At 40.9% G+C, this 24821-nt stretch overlaps 1 protein-coding gene across 1 annotated transcript in view; it reads right to left on the reverse strand.

Moving 5' to 3' along the window:
• Positions 1–24821, reverse strand: part of bcar3 (BCAR3 adaptor protein, NSP family member) — a 174286-nt gene that overhangs the window by 123395 nt on the left and 26070 nt on the right. The window contains exons 2-3 of the mRNA XM_072914710.1: positions 18912–19095; positions 14095–14340 (exon numbers count right to left, since the gene is read on the reverse strand). Of these exons, the coding sequence (XP_072770811.1) occupies positions 14095–14340; positions 18912–19087 (422 nt within the window). The 5' untranslated portion in view covers positions 19088–19095. The remainder of the gene's footprint in view (positions 1–14094; positions 14341–18911; positions 19096–24821) is intronic.

Here is a 24821-nt window from a genome sequence, read left to right on the forward strand (position 1 = left end):
TATATAGAGACATTCTGTAATAACTTGAAGTACATAATGAAGATTACAAAGCAATTACCAACAACAAATAAAAAAGAAAAAAAAGAACTAAAAGCAGTCTTTTTTTTATATATATAAAATTGGGAACAATTTCTCATATTCTTTCTGTTTCTGTAATATTGCAATATTTTCTCGTAAAAGTATTACTTTTTCATGTAAATGTATAACTTTTTAATGCAAATATCACAATATTGCCTTTTTTTGTTGTTCTCATAAAATAGTGATTTTTTTTGTAAAATTCTGACTTGTGTCATAATTTTGCCAAGTAAAATTCAGATTATTATAATTTTGCCAACATTCTTAAGTTTTCTTATAAATTTATGACTTTTGTCGAGTAAAATTACCACTCTTTTCATAAAATTGCCAACATTTTGAGCTTTTCTTCTAACATTGCGACTGTTATTGCGTAAAATCCCAACTTTAATCATAATATTGCACAAATGTTCAGTTTTTCTTGAAAAATGTTTACATGCGGTGAGTAAAATTACAACTTTTATTGCAATACTGCCAAAATTCTAAGTTTTCTAAGTGAAATTGTGACCTTTTTCTTGTGAAATTCCAACAAGCTTTTTTTTTTAAATATTTGCATAGTTTGTATATATCATTAATGTTGTAAATACAAATCTTTATATATCTAGAAAGGGTGGTCCTAAAGAGGTAGGCATTTTCCTCAGGTCTCAAGAAGGTAACAAATACAAGTGTGTGCGTGTGTGTGTATTCTTGTATTTCTACCCTTCTTGAGACATCATCAAGGAAAAGTACCGTCCATATGAGGAGGTGTGAACAAGTGATGACATAAATCATGGTCCCAATACGGAAAAAAGCATTGCATCTAATAGAGAATGTCTCATTTGCACCCCTGGTGGTGAAATCTATCTAAATGAGGGTGGTCCCAAAAAGGGGGGATTTTTCAAATTGACTGTGTCGCTTTTAAAAGTGCTCCCCCTCTGGTCAACATATGAAATAACAAGTGTGTGTAGGACATTGAAATTATTAATTAAATTAATTTAAAATAAATAAATACATATGTATATAGAGACATTCTGTAATAACTTGAAGTACATAATGAAGATTACAAAGCAATTACCAACAACAAATAAAAAATAAACTAAAAGCAGTCTTTTTCTCAAAATGTGTCACCTTTTTTTTTATAATATTGGGAACAATTTCTCATATTATTTCTGTTTCTGTAATATTGCAATATTTTCTCGTAAAATTATTACTTTTTCATGTAAATGTATAACTTTTTAATGCAAATATCACAATATTGCCTTTTTTTTGTTGTTCTCGTAAAATAGTGATATTTTTTTGGTAAAATTATGACTTGTGTCGTAATTTTGCCAAGTAAAATTCAGATTATTATAATTTTGCCAACATTCTTAAGTTTTCTTATAAATGTATGACTTTTGTCGAGTAAAATTACCACTCTTTTCATAAAATTGCCAACATTTTGAGCTTTTCTTCTAACATTGTGACGGTTATTGAGTAAAATCCCAACTTTAATCATAATATTGCACAAATGTTCAGTTTTTCTTGTAAAATGTTTACATGTGGTGAGTAAAATTACAACTTTTATTGCAATACTGCCAAAATTCTAAGTTTTCTAAGTGAAATTGTGACCCTTTTCTTGTGAAATTCCAACAAGCTTTTTTTTTTATATTTGCATAGTTTGTATATATCATTAATGTTGTAAATACAAATCTTTATATATCTAGAAAGGGTGGTCCTAAAGAGGTAGGCATTTTTCCTCAGGTCTCAAGAAGGTAACAAATACAAGTGTGTGTGTGTTCTTGTATTTCTACCCTTCTTGAGACATCATCAAGGAAAAGTAGCTTCCATATGAGGAGGTGTGAACAAGTGATGATATAAATCATGGTCCCAATACGGAAAACCATTGCATCTAATAGAGAATGTCTCATTTGCACCCCTGGTGGTGAAATCTATCAAAATGAGGGTGGTCCCAAAAAGGGGGGATTTTTGTCGCTTTTAAAAGTGCTCCCCCTCTGGTCAACATATGAAATAACAAGTGTGTGTAAGAAATTAAAATGCGCCCCCTTTGGCCAAAATTAATTTAAAATAAATAAATAAATATGTATATAGAGACTAATGACTTGAAGTACATAATGAAGATTACAAAGCAATTACCAACAACAAATAAAAGAGAAAAAAAAGAACTAAAAGCAGTCTTTTTCTCAAAATGTGTAACCTTTTTTTTTATATATATATAAAATTGGGAACAATTTCTCATATTCTTTCTGTTTCTGTAATATTGCAATATTTTCTCGTAAAATTATTACTTTTTCATGTAAATGTATAACTTTTTAATGCAAATATCACAATATTGCCTTTTTTTTGTTGTTCTCGTAAAATAGTGATATTTTTTTGGTAAAATTATGACTTGTGTCGTAATTTTGCCAAGTAAAATTCAGATTATTATAATTTTGCCAACATTCTTAAGTTTTCTTATAAATGTATGACTTTTGTCGAGTAAAATTACCACTCTTCATAAAATTGCCAACATTTTGAGCTTTCCTTCTAACATTGTGACGGTTATTGAGTAAAATCCCAACTTTAATCATAATATTGCACAAATGTTCAGTTTTTCTTGTAACATTTTGACTTGCGTTTGTCAAGACTTGGTCCGGGGTGTGTGCTTTTCCAGGATGCAACGGAAAGTTGGCTCGTGCGAGACGGGAATGAAGGTACATGATTTATTATTATCAAAAAAAGGAATAAATGAAAGCGCGCACAGTGGCGGAGAATAAACTATGAAACCAAAAGACTATAGCAAAAAAGTACAAACAAAAAACACGCACAATGGCGGAGAACAAACTATGAAACCAAAAAGACTATAAATATGGAACAAAAACTTACTTGGCTTGGACAAAAGTCGTTGCTTGAGGAATTGACATGAAAAGAAGTATCAGGCATGAACAGAGCATAAATGTGTTGAGCGGTCGTCAGGACGAACAACAGAAAATGAATGAACTTAAATACTTATGGACATGATTAACAACAGGTGCGTGACTCAAAACAGGTGCGTGACATGACAGGTGAAACTAATGGGTAACTATGATGACAAAACAAAACAAAAGTGCACAAAAAGTCCAAAAATAAAACCTGATCACACAGACATGACAGCGTTTGAGTAAAATTACGACTTTTTCTTGTGAAATTGTGAACTTTTTCTTGTGAAATTCAAACTTTTTTATATTTGCATAGTATGTATTTATTATTAATGTTGTAAATACACATCTTTATATATCTAGAAAGGGTGGTCCTAAAGAGGTAGGCATTTTTCTCAAGAAGGTAAGAAATACAAGAGTGTGTGTGTGTGTGTGTGTGTGTGTGTGTGTGTGTGTGTGTGTGTGTGTGTGTGTGGCACTGTACAGATGAGACATGAGTGCAGTGCTAGTAGATAACCACCAGAGGACAGTATGGGACAAATACAGTAGCTATGAACTGCAACATGCAGTATTTTAAAGAAGGCTTCCTCATTTTGAAGCAATATTTTATGCATATTTTGGGCATTTTGCACCTACTTTCGAAAATAATACTTAATTTAGATTTTTGAATAGAAAAAAACCCAGACATTTTACAAGTGTAACAATGTTGATGAGGAAAATAAGCTGCACGGGTCACTATTCGTCCTCCGTCCCCCCCTCACCCCCCTCTCGGCTCAGCTGTCGTCCTCCTTCTTTCCCTCACTTGGTGGTCCGCTGACGTGCCCGCTGAAGCCATTAGAGAGACAAGCTGGCCAATCAGGAGCTGGAGCAAGTCGAGGTCAGGGGTCTAAGGTCAGTTGACAGGGCGAGCAATGGAAAGTCAAGACGGACTGGCCAGTGGTTGCATACCAATGACGTGCACTCCCTTATCTTTTTATAGAAGACTCATTAGTGTCAAGTCCTGCTTCAAATCAACACGTCAGATGGAATGAATCAACATAAGGAGCGTCTGCAAAGACTCGTGGCTGCCCTGTGTTTTTATTATAATACAAACCCTGTTTCCACATGAGTTGGGACATTGTGTTAGATGTAAATATAAACGGAATACAATGATTTGCAAATCATTTTCAACCCATATTCAGTTGAATATGCTACAAAGACAACATATTTGATGTTCAAACTGATACACTTTTTTTTTTTTTTTGCAAATAATCATTAACTTTAGAATTTGATGCCAGCAACACGTGACAAAGAAGTTGGGAAAGGTGGCAATAAATACTGATAAAGTTGAGGAATGCTCATCAAACACTTATTTGGAACATCCCACAGGTGAACAGGCAAATTGGGAACAGGTGGGTGCCATGCAGTGACGTGTGGTGAGGTTGATGGCTGGTGAGGCACTGACTTCATCACAGTCAGATTTACAAACATATGAACCCTAAAGAGTATCTTATTCACCATTTGATTGGCAGCAGTTAACGGGTTATGTTTAAAAGCTCATACCAGCATTCTTCCCTGCTTGGCACTCAGCATCAAGGCTTGGAATTGGGGGTTAAATCACCAAAAATGATTCCCGGGCGCGGCGCCGCTGCTGCCCACTGCTCCTCTCACCTCCCAGGGGGTGATCAAGGGGATGGGTCAAATGTAGAGGACAAATTTCATTACACCTAGTGTGTGTGTGACAATCATTGCTACTTTAACTTAACTTTAACTTTACACATACAAACTGTAGCCCACAAAAAAGAACATTTAATTAAAAAAAACGTTATTATGGTCTTACCTTTATCTATAAAATAAGTCCATGAGCCGCTGTTGTGCTGGATTAATGCACCCCCTGACGAGAGTGTTATATCAACTAAAGCCCTCACTTAAACTTTCCACGTGCAAGATTGAATCTATTTAAAAAAGTGTAACCGAGGGTTTATAAATGTCGCCTATACTGTATGAAACTACAAAATAACAAACACGGAGGCTCCAGTTTACACGAGGACCACTTTATTTACCTTCTTTCAAAAACTTCCGCTCCACTCCAACGTGTCAAAATTACGCTCTTAGCGCTTTCAAAATAAGAGCTCAAAGCATATACTGTATAACAGCGCATAACAGGAACTTAACATCACAAAGAGGAAAGCCCATGAAAATAGGTTACAAAATGTATTTAATAAGAAGCCAAAAAGTGCAAAAACAATAATGTTTGTGTTGGAGGAGTTGTGAATTAGGTACACCTGCAGTCTGCATGTGTACCTAATGTTGTGGCCCTGCAGTCATTCACAACTCTTCCAACACGAACATTATTGTTTTTGCACTTTTTGGCTTCTTATGAAATAACTTTTTTAAATAGATTCAATCTTGCACGTGGAAAGTTTAAGTGTGGGCTTTAGTTGATATAACACTCCCGTCAGGGGTTGCCGTGCATTCTACGGCGGGGGTGCAGGAGGCGAGCCTCAGCCAGTGCGTCTTTTGCATCCGTTTTATGATCGCTCATAACAAGAAATACGTTACACACATACAGTTGTTGACAAAATACACTCTACATTATATACCTCAGCTAACTAAACTATGGAAATGTATAATATAGTTCATATAGCAATACAGTCTCACTGCACAGCAGGCTAGCAGTTAGCCGAGTCCGTCCATGTTGAGGCACTGAGTGACGTGCCTCGACTGGCTGCTGTTCACCGCACCGTCTCTTCTCAGTATTTGAACGGCAAATGTGAAAATTCAGCGATTTCGAATAAAAATAATCTAGAACTGGTGAAGTTAAATGGAAAATAACTTTATAGTATAATCACTGGATACATTTAACAATTTAATATATATTTTTTTCTTTTTACATTTTTTTTCTTTCCATGATGGCAGGTCTGCCTCACCTGCCTCTAGTGACTGCACGTCACTGCACGATATATATCTCGATATTTTGCCTTAGCCTTGAATGAACACTTGATGCATATAATCACAGCAGTATGATGATTCTATGTGTTTTGATTGATTGATTGAGACTTTTATTAGTAGGTTGCACAGTGAAGTACATATTCCGTACAATTGACCCCTAAATGGTAACACCCCAATAAGTTTTTCAACTTGTTTAAGTCGGGGTCCACTTAAATTGATTCATGATACAGATATATACTATCAGATATATACTATCATCATAATACAGTCATCACACAAGATAATCACATTGAATTATTTACATTATTTATAATCCAGGGTGTGGAGGGGGGCGCCGGATGTAAGTGTCAAAAAGACAGCCAAAAGAGTTTGATATGAGAATAAATCTAAAGTTAAAATATAGGGTAGAAATGCACCCATTTGCAGGAAATGTAGTCTTGATTTTCAAAATGTTCTTTCAAGGCTTGCATGTCTACATTAAAACATTCTTCTTCATACTGCATTAATATGTGCTACTTTTAAACTTTCATGCAGAGAAGGAAACCACAACTAAAAAAAATCACTAATTTTTTCAGACGGTGTTGATGCGGAAATTTTTGCCTCTGCATTTTGATGGTGTGGACGTGTGGCACCGAATGGAGATAAGCGTCTCGACAGACGTCACAATATTTGAACAATGATGACAAAAACTGTTTTCTCTGTCGTGTCCGTGTGTCAAATTGTTATGCGCTTATTTTTTTATTTGATTTTGTGCGTGGCATATAATTGCTATGCGCAGAGGACGCTAGAGCAGTGCGCAATTGCACAAGCGCGCACCTTTAGAGAGAACGTTGGTCACACGGCTCCGCAAGCATCACAGCTAACGTTAGCCATGCTGCTACCTCTCTGCTGGGAGAGGACGTATACGTATGTGACGTATGACGTGACGTATGACGTGACAGTATGTGACGTATGACGTGACAGTATGTGACGTATGACGTGACTGTATGTGACGTGTGTAAGAAGGTGCGCTTGCTGTCTGTGAGAGGGAGACACAGGAAAGAGTGAGAAGAGCCTGTCGTGTAATGCCAGCAGCTAAAAGCAACTGCGTGAGAATCCACAGACCTGTGGATGTGTTGAAGGTGTGCTGGAAAATGCGGAACGGAAATTAGGGAGCAGCAGAAAAGTGGAATGTACTATTTAAATAGATGCGTTGGAAAACACGGAGCGGAGTTTTTGTTTTTAACTGGATCTGGATCGGCATTTTCCCATGCCTTGCCGATACGCATTTTTTTGCAAATATCGGCGGCCGATCCGATCCAAATATCGGATCGGAACATCCCTAGTATATAAAGATGGTTAAAATCAGGCACTTTGAAGCTTTTTTTAGGGATATTGCGGGATGGGTAAAATTTTGAAAAAAAACTTTGAAAATTAAAATAGGCCACTGGGAACTGATTTTTAATGGTTTTAACCAGTGACGTGAGGTGAGGTTGATGGCTGGTGAGGCACTGACTTCATCACAGTCAGATTTACAAACATATGAACCCTAAAGAGTATCTTATTCACCATTTGATTGGCAGCAGTTAACGGGTTATGTTTAAAAGCTCATACCAGCATTCTTCCCTGCTTGGCACTCAGCATCAAGGCTTGGAATTGGGGGTTAAATCACCAAAAATGATTCCCGGGCTCGGTGCCGCTGCTGCCCACTGCTCCTCTCACCTCCCAGGGGGTGATCAAGGGATGGGTCAAATGCAGAGGACACATTTCATTACACCTAGTGTGTGTGTGACAATCATTGGTACTTTAACTTAACTTTAACTTTACACATACAAACTGTAGCACACAAAAAAGCACATTTAATTAAAAAAAACGTTATTATGGTCTTACCTTTACTTATAAAATAAGTCCATGAGCTGCTGTTGTGCTGGATTAATGCACCCCCTGACGAGAGTGTTATATCAACTAAAGCCCTCACTTCAACTTTCCACGTGCAAGATTGAATCTATTTTAAAAAAGTGTAACCGAGGGTTTATAAATGTCGCCTATACTGTATGAAACTACAAAATAACAAACACGGAGGCTCCAGTTTACACGAGGACCACTTTATTTACCTTCTTTCAAAAACTTCCGCTCCACTCCAACGTGTCATAACTTCCGCTCTTAGCGCCTTCAAAATAAGAGCTCAAGGCATATACTGTATAACAGCGCATAACAGGAACTTAACATCACAAAGAGGAAAGCCCATGAAAATAGGTTACAAAAGTTATTTAATAAGAAGCCAAAAAGTGCAAAAACAATAATGTTCGTGTTGGAGGAGTTGTCAATTAGGTACACCTGCAGTCTGCAAGTGTACCTAATGTTGTGGCCCTGCAGTCATTCACAACTCCTCAAACACGAACATTATTGTTTTTGCACTTTTTGGCTTCTTATGAAATAACTTTTTTAAATAGATTCAATCTTGCACGTGGAAAGTTTAAGTGTGGGCTTTAGTTGATATAGCACTCCCGTCAGGGGTTGCCGTGCATTCTACGGCGGGGGTGCAGGAGGCGAGCCTCAGCCAGTGCGTCTTTTGCAGCCGTTTTATGATCGCTCAGCACAAGAAATACTTTACACACATACAGTTGTTGACAAAATACACTGTACATTATATACCTCAGCTAACTAAACTATGGAAATGTATAATATAATTCATATAGCAATACGGTCTCACTGCACAGCAGGCCAGCAGTTAGCCGAGTCATTGCGCAATCTGTTACGGCTCAGACTCCTGCCAACGCCGTTCATTCATCTGTGCGCTCCAGTGAGTGCACCTCGGGACACGCCCACGGCCACGCCCAGCCAGGGACGCGCCGCGCGCGTCTCCACCCAGCAGAAGCCGCCAGCTGCAGTCATTTACAGACAATCGGCACACCTGCCTGTGATGATCAAGCGGTCTTCTTAAGCCTGGACAACCTGCCGTCGCTCGCCGGAGTATAGTCTTCTTACCCTTGTAAGCATCCCGTGTCTGGCTTTCATCCCGCGAACTCGAGCCTCCACTGTGACTTCCGTGTTTCCGTTGTGTTCTGATGTTCCTGTTGTCTTCCTGCAGCGCTTCCCGTGTTCTTCCGTGATCCCCTGTTGTTTCCCTTACCTCCCGGACTGCCCTTTTGGATTCACGACCTCCCGCTTGGAAACGGATCTTGCCTCTTCTCTCCTGCCCTGGATCATCTGCCTGCCCAACGGACTGTCTTCCTGTCTTGTTCCTCCTCTCGCCCAACACAACACTTGGTAACACACACTACAGCTAATCACACACATAGCCACACACCACATATACTTTTGGATCTAGTTCACACTCCATTTTCCTTAGTTTATATTTGTATTGTTTGATTATTATATATATATATATATATGGTTAATATATATAATAAATCGGGCTTCACGGTGGCAGAGGGGTTAGTGCATCTGCCTCACAATACGAAGGTCCTGAGTAGTCTTGGGTTCAATCCCGGGCTCGGGATCTTTCTGTGTGGAGTTTGCATGTTCTCCCCGTGACTGCGTGGGTTCCCTCCGGGTACTCCGGCTTCCTCCCACCTCCAAAGACATGCACCTGGGGATAAGTTGATTGGCAACACTAAATTGGCCCTAGTGTGTGAATGTGAGTGTGAATGTTGTCTGTCTATCTGTGTTGGCCCTGCGATGAGTAGGCGACTTGTCCAGGGTGTACCCCGCCTTCCGCCCGATTGTAGCTGAGATAGGCTCCAGCGCCCCCCGCGACCCCAAAGGGAATAAGCGGTAGAAGATGGATGGATGGATATATAATAAATCATTGTACATACTGCCATCTAGTGTCTGTCGCCGTCACCTCCCCTTAGTCCAACCATTACACAATCCATGTTGAGGCACTGAGTGACGTGCCTCACCTGGCTGCTGTTCACCGCACCGTCTCTTCTCAGTATTTGAACGGCAAATGTGAAAATTCAGCGATTTTAAATAAAAAATAATCTAAAACGGGTGAAGTTAAACGGAAAATAACTTTATAATATAATCACTGGATACATATAACAATTTAATAAAAATAAAAAAAATTTAAATTTTTTTTCTTTCCATGAGCCTCACCTGCCTCTAGTGACTGCACGTCACTGGTTTTAACCCTTCTGAAATTGTGATAATGTTCCCCTTTTTTAAGGTTTATTGGCGCTCTGTACTTCTCCCTACGTCCGTGTACCACTCCGTAAAGCGGTGTCTTAAAAAGTCATAAATTTCACTTTTTGAAACCGATACCGATAATTTCCGATATCACATTTTAAAGCATTTATCGGCCGATAATATCGGTAGTCCGATATTATCTTACATCTCTACATATTACTTTATTTCTATAGGCCATTTATAACACTAAACACATTTTTATTTCCCTACCTAGGAAAATATTCCATTTATAAATATTCCCTATGTGTCCTTAGCATAAACATTGTGTTCAATGACATGTGAAGTGTTTTCCCCATGAGATTTATGCACCACAGCAATGTCTTTATCCACATTTATCTTATTCTTCACAGAGACAGCATGACAAATTGCACCACACCCAGAAATGATCAGTCTGCACTGAAGCACAGGTGAGGAGAACCGTGCAACCACCCGAAGGACGACCCGGCTGGACAAATTGTCTCGCTATATGTCATATCAGATCATCAAATAAATCCAGAGTGGCGGTAAAGAGATGGAGCCTGCATACAAAAAGAGTTCAGAGTAATCTGTGATCTGCCCTGCCACACCCTGACCTACAAAGGTAACCCAAATGCTGGGGGCTACACACACAAACACACAGCTGGCTACATCAGATACAGTCGGCTGTAATTCTACACTCGCCAGACAGAAAGATGGAGGTCGTGATGACGGATGAGGAGCGCGTTTTTTGTGTGGCTCCCGTCTGATGTTGAACTAACAGCGACACCCCTCAGGCTTCTCTCTTTTTACGGGCCAATCTGAGAGGGAACGACCGACTCCTCCAGAGTTGAAAATTCTGACAGCGTATTCAACCAGTGGTGTGCCATAAGGGGCTAGGGCAGGGGTCGGCAACCCGCGGCTCCGGGGCCGCATGCAGCTCTTTGATCACTCTGATGCGGCTCAGCTGCATACTTGCTGACCCTCCCGATTTTTCCGGGAGACTTCCGAATTTCAGTGCCTCTCTCGAAAATCTCCCGGGGCAACAATATTGAAGGCGTGCCGTGATGGCAGTGCCTTTAGCGTCCGTGCCCTACACACGTAAGTGACTGCAAGGCATCCTTAGTCAACAGCCATACAGGTCACACTGAGGGTGGCCGTATAAAACAACTTTAACACTGTTGCTAATATGCGTCACACTGTGAACCCACACCAAACAAGAATGACAAACACATTTCGGGAGAACATCCGCACCGTAACACAACATAAACACAACAGAACAAATACTCAGAATCCCATACATACTTCCGGGCTACATTATACACCCCCGCTACCACCAAACCCTGCCCACCTCAACCAAGGCACGAATGGGGGGGGTGATGATGTGTGGGGGCAAGGTTGGGGGGGGCCGGGTTTGGTGGTAGCGGGGGTGTATAATGTAGCCCGGAAGAGTTAGGGATGCATGGGATTCTGGGTATTTGTTCTGTTGTGTTTATGTTGTGTTTATGTTGTGTTACGGTGCGGATGTTCTCCCGAAATGTGTTTGTCATTCTTTTTTGGTGTGGGTTCAGAGTGTGGCGCATATTTGTAACAGTGTTAAAGTTGCTTTATACGGCCACCCTCAGTGTAACCTGTATGGCTGTTGACCAAGTATGCCTTGCAGTCACTTATGTGTGTCTGCAGAAGCCTCATTCAACATGTGACTGGGCTGGCACGCTGTTTGCACAGGTTGTAGAGGGCGCTAAAGACGGTGCCATCACGGCACGCCCTTATTATTGTTTTTTGGGTGAAAATCAGCAGACATCCGATAGAATAGTTGCCCTGAATTTCGGGAGTCTCCCGGAAAAATCGGGAGGTTGGCAAGTATGACGCTGTCAAAACTCGCGGGCCGCACTAACATTACATTTTGATATTAAGGTGCGAGCCGCAAAATAACGTCTCGCGGGCCGGGTGTCTGGTTTATACATAGCACAAAGCAAAAAAAACAACTTTGTATGCAGTGTTATTTCATTTTAAATTTCAAAGGAGTTTTGTGGCTCCCATTGTTTTCTTTAATTTGTGAAGCGGGTCAAAATGGCTCTTTGAGTGGTAAAGGTTGCCGACCCCTGGGCTAGGGAGACCTTCTCCACTGGCCTAACATAAGCCACGATCATAAAATAATAAAAGTTACTTTTATTTTGTATTTACTTTTTTCTTCAGTAATGCGGACGCTGTATCGATCCGTTGTGGTGAAGAAGGAAGCTGAGCCGGAAGGCAAAGCTCTCAATTTACCGGTCGATCTACGTCATTCTTGCCAACCTCGAGACCTCCAAATTCGGGAGATGGGGCATGGGGCGGGGTTTGGTGGTAGCGGGGGTGTATATATTGTAGCGTCCCGGAAGAGTTAGTGCTGCAAGGGATTCTGGGTATTTGTTCTTGTTACATGCGGGTGGATCGCAGTTTGCTGCGAGGTTAATTCCCCCGGGATGCAAACGGGCGACTCCGGACAGGATTTACAGGTAGGAACATATTTAATCTTTGAACACTCAAAGAAGCACCAAAAAACGAAAAACAAGACTGAGGAAGAAAAGTGCCGATCGCACTAATAATAATAATAATACATTTTATTTATAAGGCGCCTTTCTGGGCACTCAAGGACACCGTACAAAATCAGGCGCAAGGCGGAAATGCAAACTTGACTATGAAACAAAAACTTGCACAAAGGCAAAACCATGGACAAGAAACAAAAACACTTACTGTCACACGGATACACTAAACTCACGTGGCAAGAAACGAGCAGCATGAACTATGGCAGCATGACGATGGCATGAGCAGAGTGGACAGAAGTAATGTCGCCAGACCGACTGCCTGGCAACTACAAGCTTAAATAATACAGACGTGATTAGTGACAGGTGCGTGAGTCCAAATGTGCAACAGGTGAAACTAATGGTTGTCATGGAAACAAAACAATGGAGTGAAAACGGGAACCAAAAAGAGTCCAAAAACCAAACAGTACATAACTAAACAAAACGATCACAGACATGACACTATTATGTTAGATCCCCTATGGACTGGACTTTCACACTATTATGTTAGATCCACTATGGACTGGACTCTCACTATTATGTTAGATCCACAATGGACTGGACTCTCACTATTATGTTAGCTCCACTATGGACTGGACTCTCACACTATTATGTTAGATCCCCTATGGACTGGACTCTCACTATTATGTTCGATGCACTATGGACTGGACTCTCACTATTATGTTAGATCCACTATGGACTGGACTCTCACTATTATGTTAGATCCACTATGGACTGGACTTTCACTATTATGTTAGACCCACTATGGACTGGACTCTCACTATTATGTTAGATCCACTATGGACTGTACTCTCACTATTATGTTAGCCCCACTATGGACTGGACTCTCACTTTTATGTTAGATCCACTATGGACTGGACTCTCACTTTTATGTTCGATCCACTATGGACTGGACTCTCACTATTATGTTAGATCTACTATGGACTGGACTCTCACTATTATGTTAGATCCACTATGGACTGGACTCTCACTATTATGTTAGAACCACAATGGACTGTACTTTCACAATTTTATGTCAGACCCACTCGACGTCCATTGCATCCGGTTTCCCCTTGAGGGGGGGATCACCCACATATGCGGTCCTCTCCAAGGTTTCTCATAGTCACTCACATCGACGTCCCATTGGGGTTGTGAGTTTTTCCTTGCCCTTATGTGGGCTCTGTACCGGGGATGTCGTTGTGGCATGTGCAGCCCTTTGAGACACTCGTGATTTAGGGCTCTATAAATAAACATTGATTGATTGATTGACATTCACGCAGCGCCCGGTAACAAGCCAGCTGAATTCTGATTGGATAAAAGCTCTAATGTGAAAACAGCAGCACTGGACATGAAGAGAATATGATGAATACTTTTATATATGTATGGTAAGTTAATAAAAAATGAACTTTTGTCAATTTATGATGATGATTTATGTAAGGCCAGCAGAGAAGGCCTTGCTGGCCCTGATAGCACACCACTGGTATATAGTAGTAAATGAAGTTAATCAGTAATTAATCTGCCTTCCTTACCCGTAACTGTGGAAGTCATCAATGATATTTTGGACCAGTGGTGAAGGTATAGGCTGGTGGACACGTGTCGCTACCAATGTTGAGCTCCCGCCAAGTACTTGCTGACTGTGATTGGCTCTGGGGTCCCAGGTGTAGGTCGCGGGGCCGAGGGTGGGCCCGCCTCTCTTGCGTCTTGGAAGAGTTCCATGAATGGAAATGTGCTGGTAAGCAGCTGCAGGGAACTCTGATCCTAATCCTGGATGGAGACTGAGGAGAAGGGGAAAAAAACACTTAAAAAAACAATAATACTGTATATTATTTATTATTGACAATATTTTAACTTGTGGTGACCAAAGTCCATGTTTGCCTGCGACTTCATTCATTAGGACGGTGCTTATTGACCAACATATGAGCAAAATCATCATAGTGCCTTGAACTATTCCAGAATCAGCGACAATAGCATCTGTTTTTCCTAAGGCAGGCGCCATAAAAGCAGACAACGTCATTATAAGAGCACTTGCAAGAAATATTCGCCATAAAAACAAGTCAACATGAGGATAATGAGATAAGCATGCACATTACAGATGTGTGACGGACTGGTTTGTCGTTAAACAATGTTTTAGTGTTTTTTTTTAAGGTTGGGTACCGTATTTTCCGCACTATTAGCCGCACCTAAAAACCACAAATTTACTCAAAAGCTGACAGTGCGGCTTTTAACCCGGTGCGCTTTATATATGGATTAATATTACGATTCATTTTCATAAAGTTTCGATCTCGCAACTTCGGTAAACAGCCGCCATCTTTTTTCCCGGTAGAACAGGAAGCGCTTCTTCTTCTACGCAAGCAACCGCCAAGATAAGCACCCGCCCCCATAGAACAGGAAGCGCTTCTTCTTCTACTGTAAGCAACCACCCGCCCGCGTAGAAGAAGAAAAAGCGCGCGGATATACCGTACGTTTCATTTCCTTTGTGTGTTTACATCTGTAAAGACCACAAAATGGCTCATACTAAGCGTCAGGGATCCGGTTCATGAAAAGACGCAATCTCTCCATCCGCACACGGATTACTATTTCACAGCAACTGATATTCCTGTGAACCGCACTGTGGATACAACGGGAGCACGTACGGTGAATATTCGCACCACAGGGAATGAGAAGTCATCCTTCACTGTGGTTCTAGCTTGCCATGCTAATGGCCAGAAACTTCCACCCATGGTGATATTCAAAAGGAAGACCTTGCCAAAAGAGACCTTTCCAGCCGGCGTCATCATAAAAGCTACCTCGAAGGGATGGATGAAGAAAAGATGAGCGAGTGGTTAAGGTAAGTTTAAGTTTACGCGAAGAGGCCGGGTGGCTTTTTTCACGCAGCTCTGTCCATGTTGATATACGTATGTTTGTGATTGCACATTTGCGTACATTTTGGGAGTGAACAGAGTTGTTAGAACGCTGGTTTTTAATATATTATTAAAGTTTGACTGACCTATCTGACTGTTTTTTTGACATTCCTTTAGCGCAGTTAGATGCGGCTTACAACACGGGGCGGCTTATAGGTGGACAAAGTTTTGAAATATGCCGTTCATTGAAGGCGCGGCTTTTAACCCAGAGCGCCTTATGGTGCGGAAAATACGGTAGTCTAATTTGAGCTGGTATCTATGTGAGTTTTACTAGAAAAATGATCTTTTGTAAGGTTTGCAAAGACACAAGTTAGTTTTATTTACTCAATATTAGGGATGTCCCGATTCAGGTTTTTGCACTTCCGATCCGATACCGATATTGTTTTTGCATTTCCGATCCGATACCGATACTGACCGATACCGATACTGGCCTATCCGAGCATGTATTAAAGTGTAAAGTTATTTAGCCTACTTAGTTGTCAGAATCATGTTGAAAAGGGTTTTAGTACTCTTGATAACAACTAGCCAGCTGAATTAGGGGAGTTTGAATAATACACAATGGTTGGTAACAAGAAACTGACCTGTTTATTCAAGGATAAACACAAAATAGACAAAATTATACATGACAAACAGAAATGGCATCATTGAACTAGGGCTGGGCGATATGGCCTTTTTTTAATATCGCGATATTTTAAGGCCATATTGCGATACACGATATATATCTCGATATTTTGCCTTAGCCTTGAATGAACACTTGATGCATATAATCACAGCAGTATGATGATTCTATGTGTTTTGATTGATTGATTGAGACTTTTATTAGTAGGTTGCACAGTGAAGTACATATTCCGTACAATTGACCACTAAATGGTAACACCCGAATAAGTTTTTCAACTTGTTTAAGTCGGGGTCCACTTAAATTGATTCATGATACAGATATATACTATCAGATATATACTATCATCATAATACAGTCATCACACAAGATAATCACATTGAATTATTTACATTATTTATAATCCAGGGTGTGGAGGGGGGCGCCGGATGTAAGTGTCAAAAAGACAGCCAAAAGAGTTTGATATGAGAATAAATCTAAAGTTAAAATATAGGGTAGAAATGCACCCATTTGCAGGAAATGTAGTCTTGATTTTCAAAATGTTCTTTCAAGGCTTGCATGTCTACATTAAAACATTCTTCTTCATACTGCATTAATATATGCTACTTTTAAACTTTCATGCAGAGAAGGAAATCACTACTAAAAAAATCACTAATTTTTTCAGACGGTGTTGATGTGGAAATTTTTGCCTCTGCATTTTGATGGTGTGGATGTGTGGCACCGAACGGAGATAAGCGTCTCGACAGACGTCACAATATTTGAACAATGATGACGAAAACTGTTTTCTCTGTCGTGTCCGTGTGTCGAAAATTGTTATGCGCTTATTTTTTTATTTGATTTTGTGCGTGGCATAGATTTGCCGTGCGCAGAGGACGCTTGAGCAGGCGCGCACCTTAGCGGCTGCGCTAGCATCACAGCTAACGTTAGCCATGCCGCTACCTCGCTCTCTGCTGGGAGAGGACGTATACGTATGTAACGTATGACGTGACAGTATGTGACGTATGACGTGACAGTATGTGACGTGTGTAAGAAGGTGCGCTCGCTGTCTGTGAGAGGGAGACACAGGAAAGAGTGAGAAGAGCCTGTCGTGTAATGCCAGCAGCTAAAAGCAACTGCGTGAGAATTGTGGATGTGTTGAAGGTGTGCTGGAAAATGCGGAACGGAAATTAGGGAGCAGCAGAAAAGTGGAATGTATTATTTAAATCGGTGCGCTGGAAAACACGGACCGGAGTTTTTTTTAAACTGGATACATAAAAAATATGTGTTTGAAGGCTTTTTGGCTGTGTCCATTATTCATGTTTATTCGCTATTCCCATTGGGTCTTAGAACGTAGCCTCCCACAAATAGGAGGGATCTACCATACATCCATCCATCCATCCATCTTCTTCTGCTTATTTGAGGTCGGGTCGCGGGGGCAGCAGCCTAAGCAGGGAAGCCCAGACTTCCCTCTCCCCAGCCACTTAGTCCAGCTCCTCCCGGGGGATCCCGAGGCGTCCCCAGGCCAGCCGGGAGAGATAGTCTTCCAAAACGTGTCCTGGGTCTGCCCCGTGGCCTCCTACCGGTCGGACGTGCCCTAAACACCTCCCCAGGGAGGCGTTCGGGTGGCATCCTGACCAGATGCCCAAACCACCTCATCTGGCTCCTCTCCATGTGGAGGAGCAGCGGCTTTACTTTGAGCTCCTCCCGGATGACAGAGCTTCTCACCCTATCTCTAAGGGAGAGCCCCGCCACCTGGCGGAGGAAACTCAGTTTAGCCGCTTGTACCCGTGATCTTGTCCTTTCGGTCATGACCCAAAGCTCATGACCATAGGTGAGGATGGGAACGTAAATTGAGAGCTTTGCCTTCCGGCTCAGCTCCTTCTTCACCACAACGGATCGATACAGCGTCCGCATTACTGAAGACGCCGCACCGATCCGCCTGTCGATCTCACGATCCACTCTTCCTTCAGTCGTGAGCAAGACTACGAGGTACTTGAACTCCTCCACTTGGGGCAAGATCTCCTCCCAAACCCGGAGATGGCATTCCACCCTTTTCCGGGCGAGAACCATGGACTCAGACTTGGTGGTGCTGATTCCCACCCCAGTCTCTTCACACTCGGCTGCGAACCGATCCAGTGAGAGCTGAAGATCCTGGTCAGATTAATCCATCAGGACCACATCAGAGACCTAATCCTGCAGCCACTAAACCAGATCCCTTCAAAGCCTTGACTGCGCCTAGAAATTCTGTCCATAAAAGTTATGAACAGAATCGGTGACTACCGTACATACTGTATATATTGTAAGAGGTATGTTGGAAAAGATTCAGGATTGTTGATTGCATGGTTCGATGTGAGGCGTATCGTACACCGTGAGCTAGACGATGATCAACCGTCGTGTCGGCAAGGAGGTGAGAGTTGTGGCAGGACATCTTGTTACTGTGTTACTCTGACAGCGTGCCCTGAGGATGGGGGGGCGGGGGGGCCGAGTAGAACAACGCCTTGCTGGAGCGACCGACCGAGCTCCGTGTGATTTGTTTCCCCTTTCCCAAGCTCAAGGGGGGTCATCAAAGGGCCCCGTTTTAAAAACCTGGATTAGCTCAAGATGGCTGTGACGACAGAATGCATGAAAGTGTGTCAGGGAAGGCTGGGAAAGTTCTATAGACTCCGGGGAGATTACTTCATCGGGGGAAACTTGTAGAAATTAGTCTTTTGTGACACCAGTCCATGTTTGATTGAGACATGCTTAAGTATTAGTTTGTTTTTTTAATAATATACTCACATTTTACACATTACAAAGTCTAATACAAAAATACAAATGGTCAAAGCTTTTTTACTGTACTTCACTGACGTACCTCGGTCTAGAGCTGAGGAGATCCATGGAGCAGGCAATGGAGGCTTGAAGCTTCCTTGAGGGGCAGCTACTTCCAATGGGGGCTTCAAGGGCTGGGGCGGGGGCCGCAGTGCCTCCCAGGGTGTGGTGCACATGGAGCGACCTGGGCAGGCTGGCAAAACGCCCCTCCGCCATCATCCTCAGCTCTACAGGGACGAGATCAAATGAATCAATGACATTGATTTGAAGAAATGGATTATTCGATTCGATAATAGCTGAGGGACGTTTTCTCCAAATGCACCAAATGCAAACATTCTGTGTTTTAATTTATTCAAAAGATATTTACGGTATTAAAGGGGAACATTATCACCAGACCTATGTAAGCGTCAATATATACCTTGATGTTGCAGGAAAAAGACCATATATTTTTTTAACCGATTTCCGAACTCTAAATGGGTGAATTTTGGCGAATTAAACGCCTTTCTAATATTCGCTCTCGGAGCGATGACGTCACATCGGGAAGCAATCCGCCATTTTCTCAGAGTCAAATCAGCTTCCGTACCTTGGAGACATCATGCCTCGTCGGTGTGTTGTCGGAGGGTGTAACAACACGAACAGGGACGGATTCAAGTTGCACCAGTGGCCCAAAGATGCGAAAGTGGCAAGAAATTGGACGTTTGTTCCGCACACTTTACCGACAAAAGCTATGCTACGACAGAGATGGCAAGAATGTGTGGATATCCTGCGACACTCAAAGCAGATGCATTTCCAACGATAAAGTCAAAGAAATCTGCCGCCAGACCCCCATTGAATCTGCCGGAGTGTGTGAGCAATTCAGGGACAAAGGACCTCGGTAGCACGGCAAGCAATGGCGGCAGTTTGTTCCCGCAGACGAGCGAGCTAAACCCCCTGGATGTCTTGGCTCACACCGTCAAGAGAAGAATATCGACCCTAGCTTCCCTGGCCTGCTGACATGAGGGTATGTCTACAGAATATATTAATTGATGAAAATTGGGCTGTCTGCACTCTCAAAGTGCATGTTGTTGCCAAATGTATTTCATATGCTGTAAACCTAGTTCATAGTTGTTAGTTTCCTTTAATGCCAAACAAACACATACCAATCGTCGGTTAGAAGGCGATCGCCGAATTCGTCCTCGCTTTCTCCCGTGTCGCTGGCTGTCGTGTGGTTTTCGTCGGATTCGCTTGCATACGGTTCAAACCGATATGGCTCAATAGCTTCAGTTTCTTCTTCAATTTCGTTTTCGCTACCTGCCTCCACACTACAACCATCCGTTTCAATACATTCGTAATCTGTTGAATCGCTTAAGCCACTGAAATCCGAGTCTGAATCCGAGCTAATGTCGCTATAGCTTGCTGTTCTTTCCGCCATGTTTGTTTTTGTTGGCTTCACTATGTGACATCACAGGAAAATGGACGTGTGTATATAACGATGGTTAAAATCAGGCACTTTGAAGCTTTTTTTAGGGATATTGCGTGATGGGTAAAATTTTGAAAAAAACTTTGAAAAATATAATAAGCCACTGGGAACTGATTTTTTATGGTTTTAACAATTCTGAAATTGTGATAATGTTCCCCTTTAAGGGAACACGACACTACACAACATTCATCCAAACATGCAGTGTGGGTGGTGGGTGAACCTCCTTTTTCATTGTCCCATTTAAAGCACCAGTTCCATTGGCAGCAAAACAGGCCCAGAGCATAATACTACCACCACCATGCTTGACGGTTGGTATGGTGTTCCTGGGATTAAAAGTCTCACCTTTTCTCCTCCAAACATATTGCTGGGTATTGTGGCCAAACAGCTCAATTTTTGTTCCATCTGACCACAGAAAATGTAATGGCCATAGGGGTCCATGGAGGCGTATATATATAATAAATATTGCCAGTCACAATTAACTTAGCTGGGAAAATAAATATATATATACTTATTATGTCATCCATTTTACTAATTATGAACTGTTACAGGCGTATTCTATAAATAAAATGTAACTTAATAATATGTGGGGAGATGAATAGTACTTTGGGCTGTGGGATTGAGTGTTTTGTGCAGGTGTTTGAGTTGTATTGGCGGGTTATATGGACGGGAGGGGGGAGGTGTTTGTTATGCGGGATTCATTTGTGGCACTGCTCCCCTCACCTCCCAGGGGGTGATCAAGGGGATGGGTCAAATGCAGAGGACAAATTTCACCACACCTAGTGTGTGTGTGACAATCATTGGTACTTTAACTTTAATTAACTTGTGCTCAGCTGGGAAAATAAATATATATATATATATATACTTATTATGTCATCCATTTTACTAATTATGAACTGTTACAGGCGTATTCTGTAAATCATGCTAATATTAAAAATGTAACTTAATAATATGTGAGGATATAAAAGGCATCCGGTGCTATCAGACCGGGCGGAAGCGGAAATTGACGTCACAAACCACCGAGGAGCACCTGTCAGACCCAGCGTTTTTGCTACGGAGCCACTTCATGGAAGAATCCTCGTTTTTGACCTTTTTTGTGGACTTTCCATTGGCCTGTGGAGAACTGGGACAACAGAGACTTTTTCCAGGAGGACTTTGAGTTGGATGCGCCGACGCGGTACCGTGAGTACGCTGCTGCGGCTTCCAAACATTTAATCGCTTGCCCGTACGTGCATGCCGCTATGTGCATGTCACGTACGTAACTTTGGGGACTTGGGGGAAATATATGTGCTTTATTAACTTTGGGGAGATGAATAGTACTTTGGGCTGTGGGATTGAGTGTTTTGTGCAGGTGTTTGAGTTGTATTGGCGGGTTATATGGACGGGAGGGGGGAGGTGTTTGTTATGCGGGATTAATTTGTGGCACTGCTCCCCTCACCTCCCAGGGGGTGATCAAGGGGATGGGTCAAATGTAGAGGACAAATTTCACCACACCTAGTGTGTGTGTGACAATCATTGGTACTTTAACTTGAATTAACTTGTGCTCAGCTGGGAAAATAAATATATATATATACTTATTATGTCATCCATTTGACTAATTATGAACTGTTACAGGCGTATTCTATAAATAAAATGTAACTTAATAATATGTGGAGGTTTAAAAGGCATCCGGTGCTATCAGACTGGGCGGGAGCGGAAATTGACGTCACAAACGGCCTGTGGAGAACCGGGACAACAGAGACCCTTTCCAGGAGGACTTTGAGTTGGATGCGCAGACGCGGTACCGTGAGTACGCATGCAGCTGCGGCTTCCAAACATTTAATCGCTTGCCCGTACGTGCGTGCCGCTATGTGCATGTCACGTACGTAACTTTGGGGAAATATATGTGCTTTATTAACTTTGGGGAGGTGAACAGTAGTATATATATATATATACATACATATATATATATATATATACATACATATATATATATATATATATATATATATATATATATATATATATATATATATATATATATATATATATATATATATATATATATATATATATGTATATATATATATATATATATATATATATATACATATGTATATACATAAATATATATATATATATATATATATATATACACACACATATATATATATATATATATATATATATATATATACACACACATATATATATATATATATATATATATATATATATATATACACACACACATATATATATATATATATATATGTATGTGTGGGAAAAAAATCATAAGACTATTTCATCTCTACAGGCCTGTTTCATGAGGGGGGGTTCCCTCAATCATCATCTCCTGATGATTGAGGGAACCCCCCCCCCTCATGAAACAGGCCTGTAGAGATGAAATAGTCTTGTGATTTTTTTCCCACACATACATATATTGCGCTCTACTACGGTATCGAGCACTATTTTTTGGATAACCTTATTAAGACATATATATATATATATATATATATATATATATATATATATATATATATATATATATATATATATATATATATGTATGTACATAGGCTCCAGCGCCCCCCGCGACCCCAAAGGGAATAAGCGGTAGAAAATGGATGGATATATATATATATATATATATATATATATATATATATATATATATATATATATATATATATATATATATATATATATATACACACACATATATACACACACACACATATACATACATGTATATCACCCCCTTTTGACATTTTCTGAACGGTAGATTAACATCTGCCCGTAACTTTTGTAAATTATCTATAGTGGAATTTTTTTGTTGTTTTTGTTATTGTTTACAAACTCAGGAATTAAGTCCCCTGGACACAGGAAGGCTTTGATGGCAAAAAACAAAAGTTTTGAATCAGAGACAATTTTATGATATCATTTAAATGTTTAATGCTGCGTTTTTGTCCGATTATAATTGTGAAAAAATATGAATCATTCAATGATCTAGAACATTTTAGGTTTAGGTATCATCAGCACTGGTATGGACAATACTGACCCTGTAACTACTTGGTGTCGTATCGATAATCACATTTGTGATATCGCCCAAAAATAATGCAAAATATCCAAACAACGGAAGAATAAGTCGTGTATTGCATTTTTACCGAATGTTGTTACAGAATGTAACATGCAACTATCAAGAGTAAATCAGCAAGTAGGTTAATAATAGTTTTGACAAAATAATACAACTTTTTATAATAATTTATATACCAAATAACATAGTGTGACATGTATTATTTTTGCAAGAAGTGTCAGGTCAGACTTCATGTATTGTTTTTCCTGCGTTCTTATTTTTTTCCACTTCCTGTTTTTGGGGGTTCTTGTTTTGCCACCTGCCTCTGACTAATGGTCACGAGACGCACCTGCCTCTGATCACTAATCAGAGGGGGTTTATATATGCCAGCCTCACTTCCGTGTCGAGGCCGGATTACTGCTTTTCCTTGTGCGTACACTTCCTGAGCACTTTCCTGCTGCACTATGCGTTTTTGTGTTTTCGACATATATATTTAATGCAGTGTATATATATTGCAATATAGATTTTAGGCCATATCACCCATACCTACTTGGCAGGCTAAATTTAAAAAATTTTTAAGTATGTGAAACCATTTGTAGACTTTTTCCTAATCAAACTTAAATTTAATTTGATTAATGTTTTGTACTAAATGTCACGACAGGGGGGTCGCAGCGTGCTGCGAGGTTTGTTCCCCCGGGATGCAAACGGATCACTCCGGACAGGACTTGCAGGTAGGAGCATGGTTTAATCTTCAAAATTAAACACGTACCAAAAACACAAAACAAGCAGAAGGAAAACGTGGGGAAGCCAAGGTTACCTCTTAGCACAGGAAGCATCAACTCGGAGACAAGAACTACAAGCGTGACTGTTGCATGAAGTAAACAATGAAGCCAAACCGAGTGTGGCGAGCAACGTGATTAGTGATTAGTGCCGAACACTAATCAGAGGCAGGTGAAACCAATTAGTACCATAGTAACCAAAACAAACCCAGAAGTGCACAAAACAGGAACTAAGGGAGTCCAAAACAAACAGAAAACACAAAACATGATCCGGACCACGGATCATGACACCAAAAGCCAATTCATGGGAAACACATATTAAATAATTATTTTTTTTGGTGCAAAATAACAATTTTAACATAATTAAAACAAATTGATAAACCTTTTTAACTAAACTCCGACTGGGATCTGAACCATTACTAATTCCATACAAGAGACTGTGTGGGGAAATATGCCCTTATTTTCTTGTCAATGACAGAGCTGGAAGTCCATCCATCCATCTTCTTCAGCTTATCCGAGGTCGGGTCGCGGGGGCAGCAGCCTAAGCAGGGAAGCCCAGACTTCCCTCTCCCCAGCCACTTCGTCCAGCTCTTCCTGTGGGACCCCGAGGCGTTCTCAGGCTAGCCGGGAGACATAGTCTTCCCAACATGTCCTGGGTCTTCC

This window comes from Nerophis lumbriciformis, linkage group LG14 (assembly GCF_033978685.3).
Source record: "Nerophis lumbriciformis linkage group LG14, RoL_Nlum_v2.1, whole genome shotgun sequence".
NCBI classification, from domain to species: Eukaryota; Metazoa; Chordata; class Actinopteri; order Syngnathiformes; family Syngnathidae; genus Nerophis; species Nerophis lumbriciformis.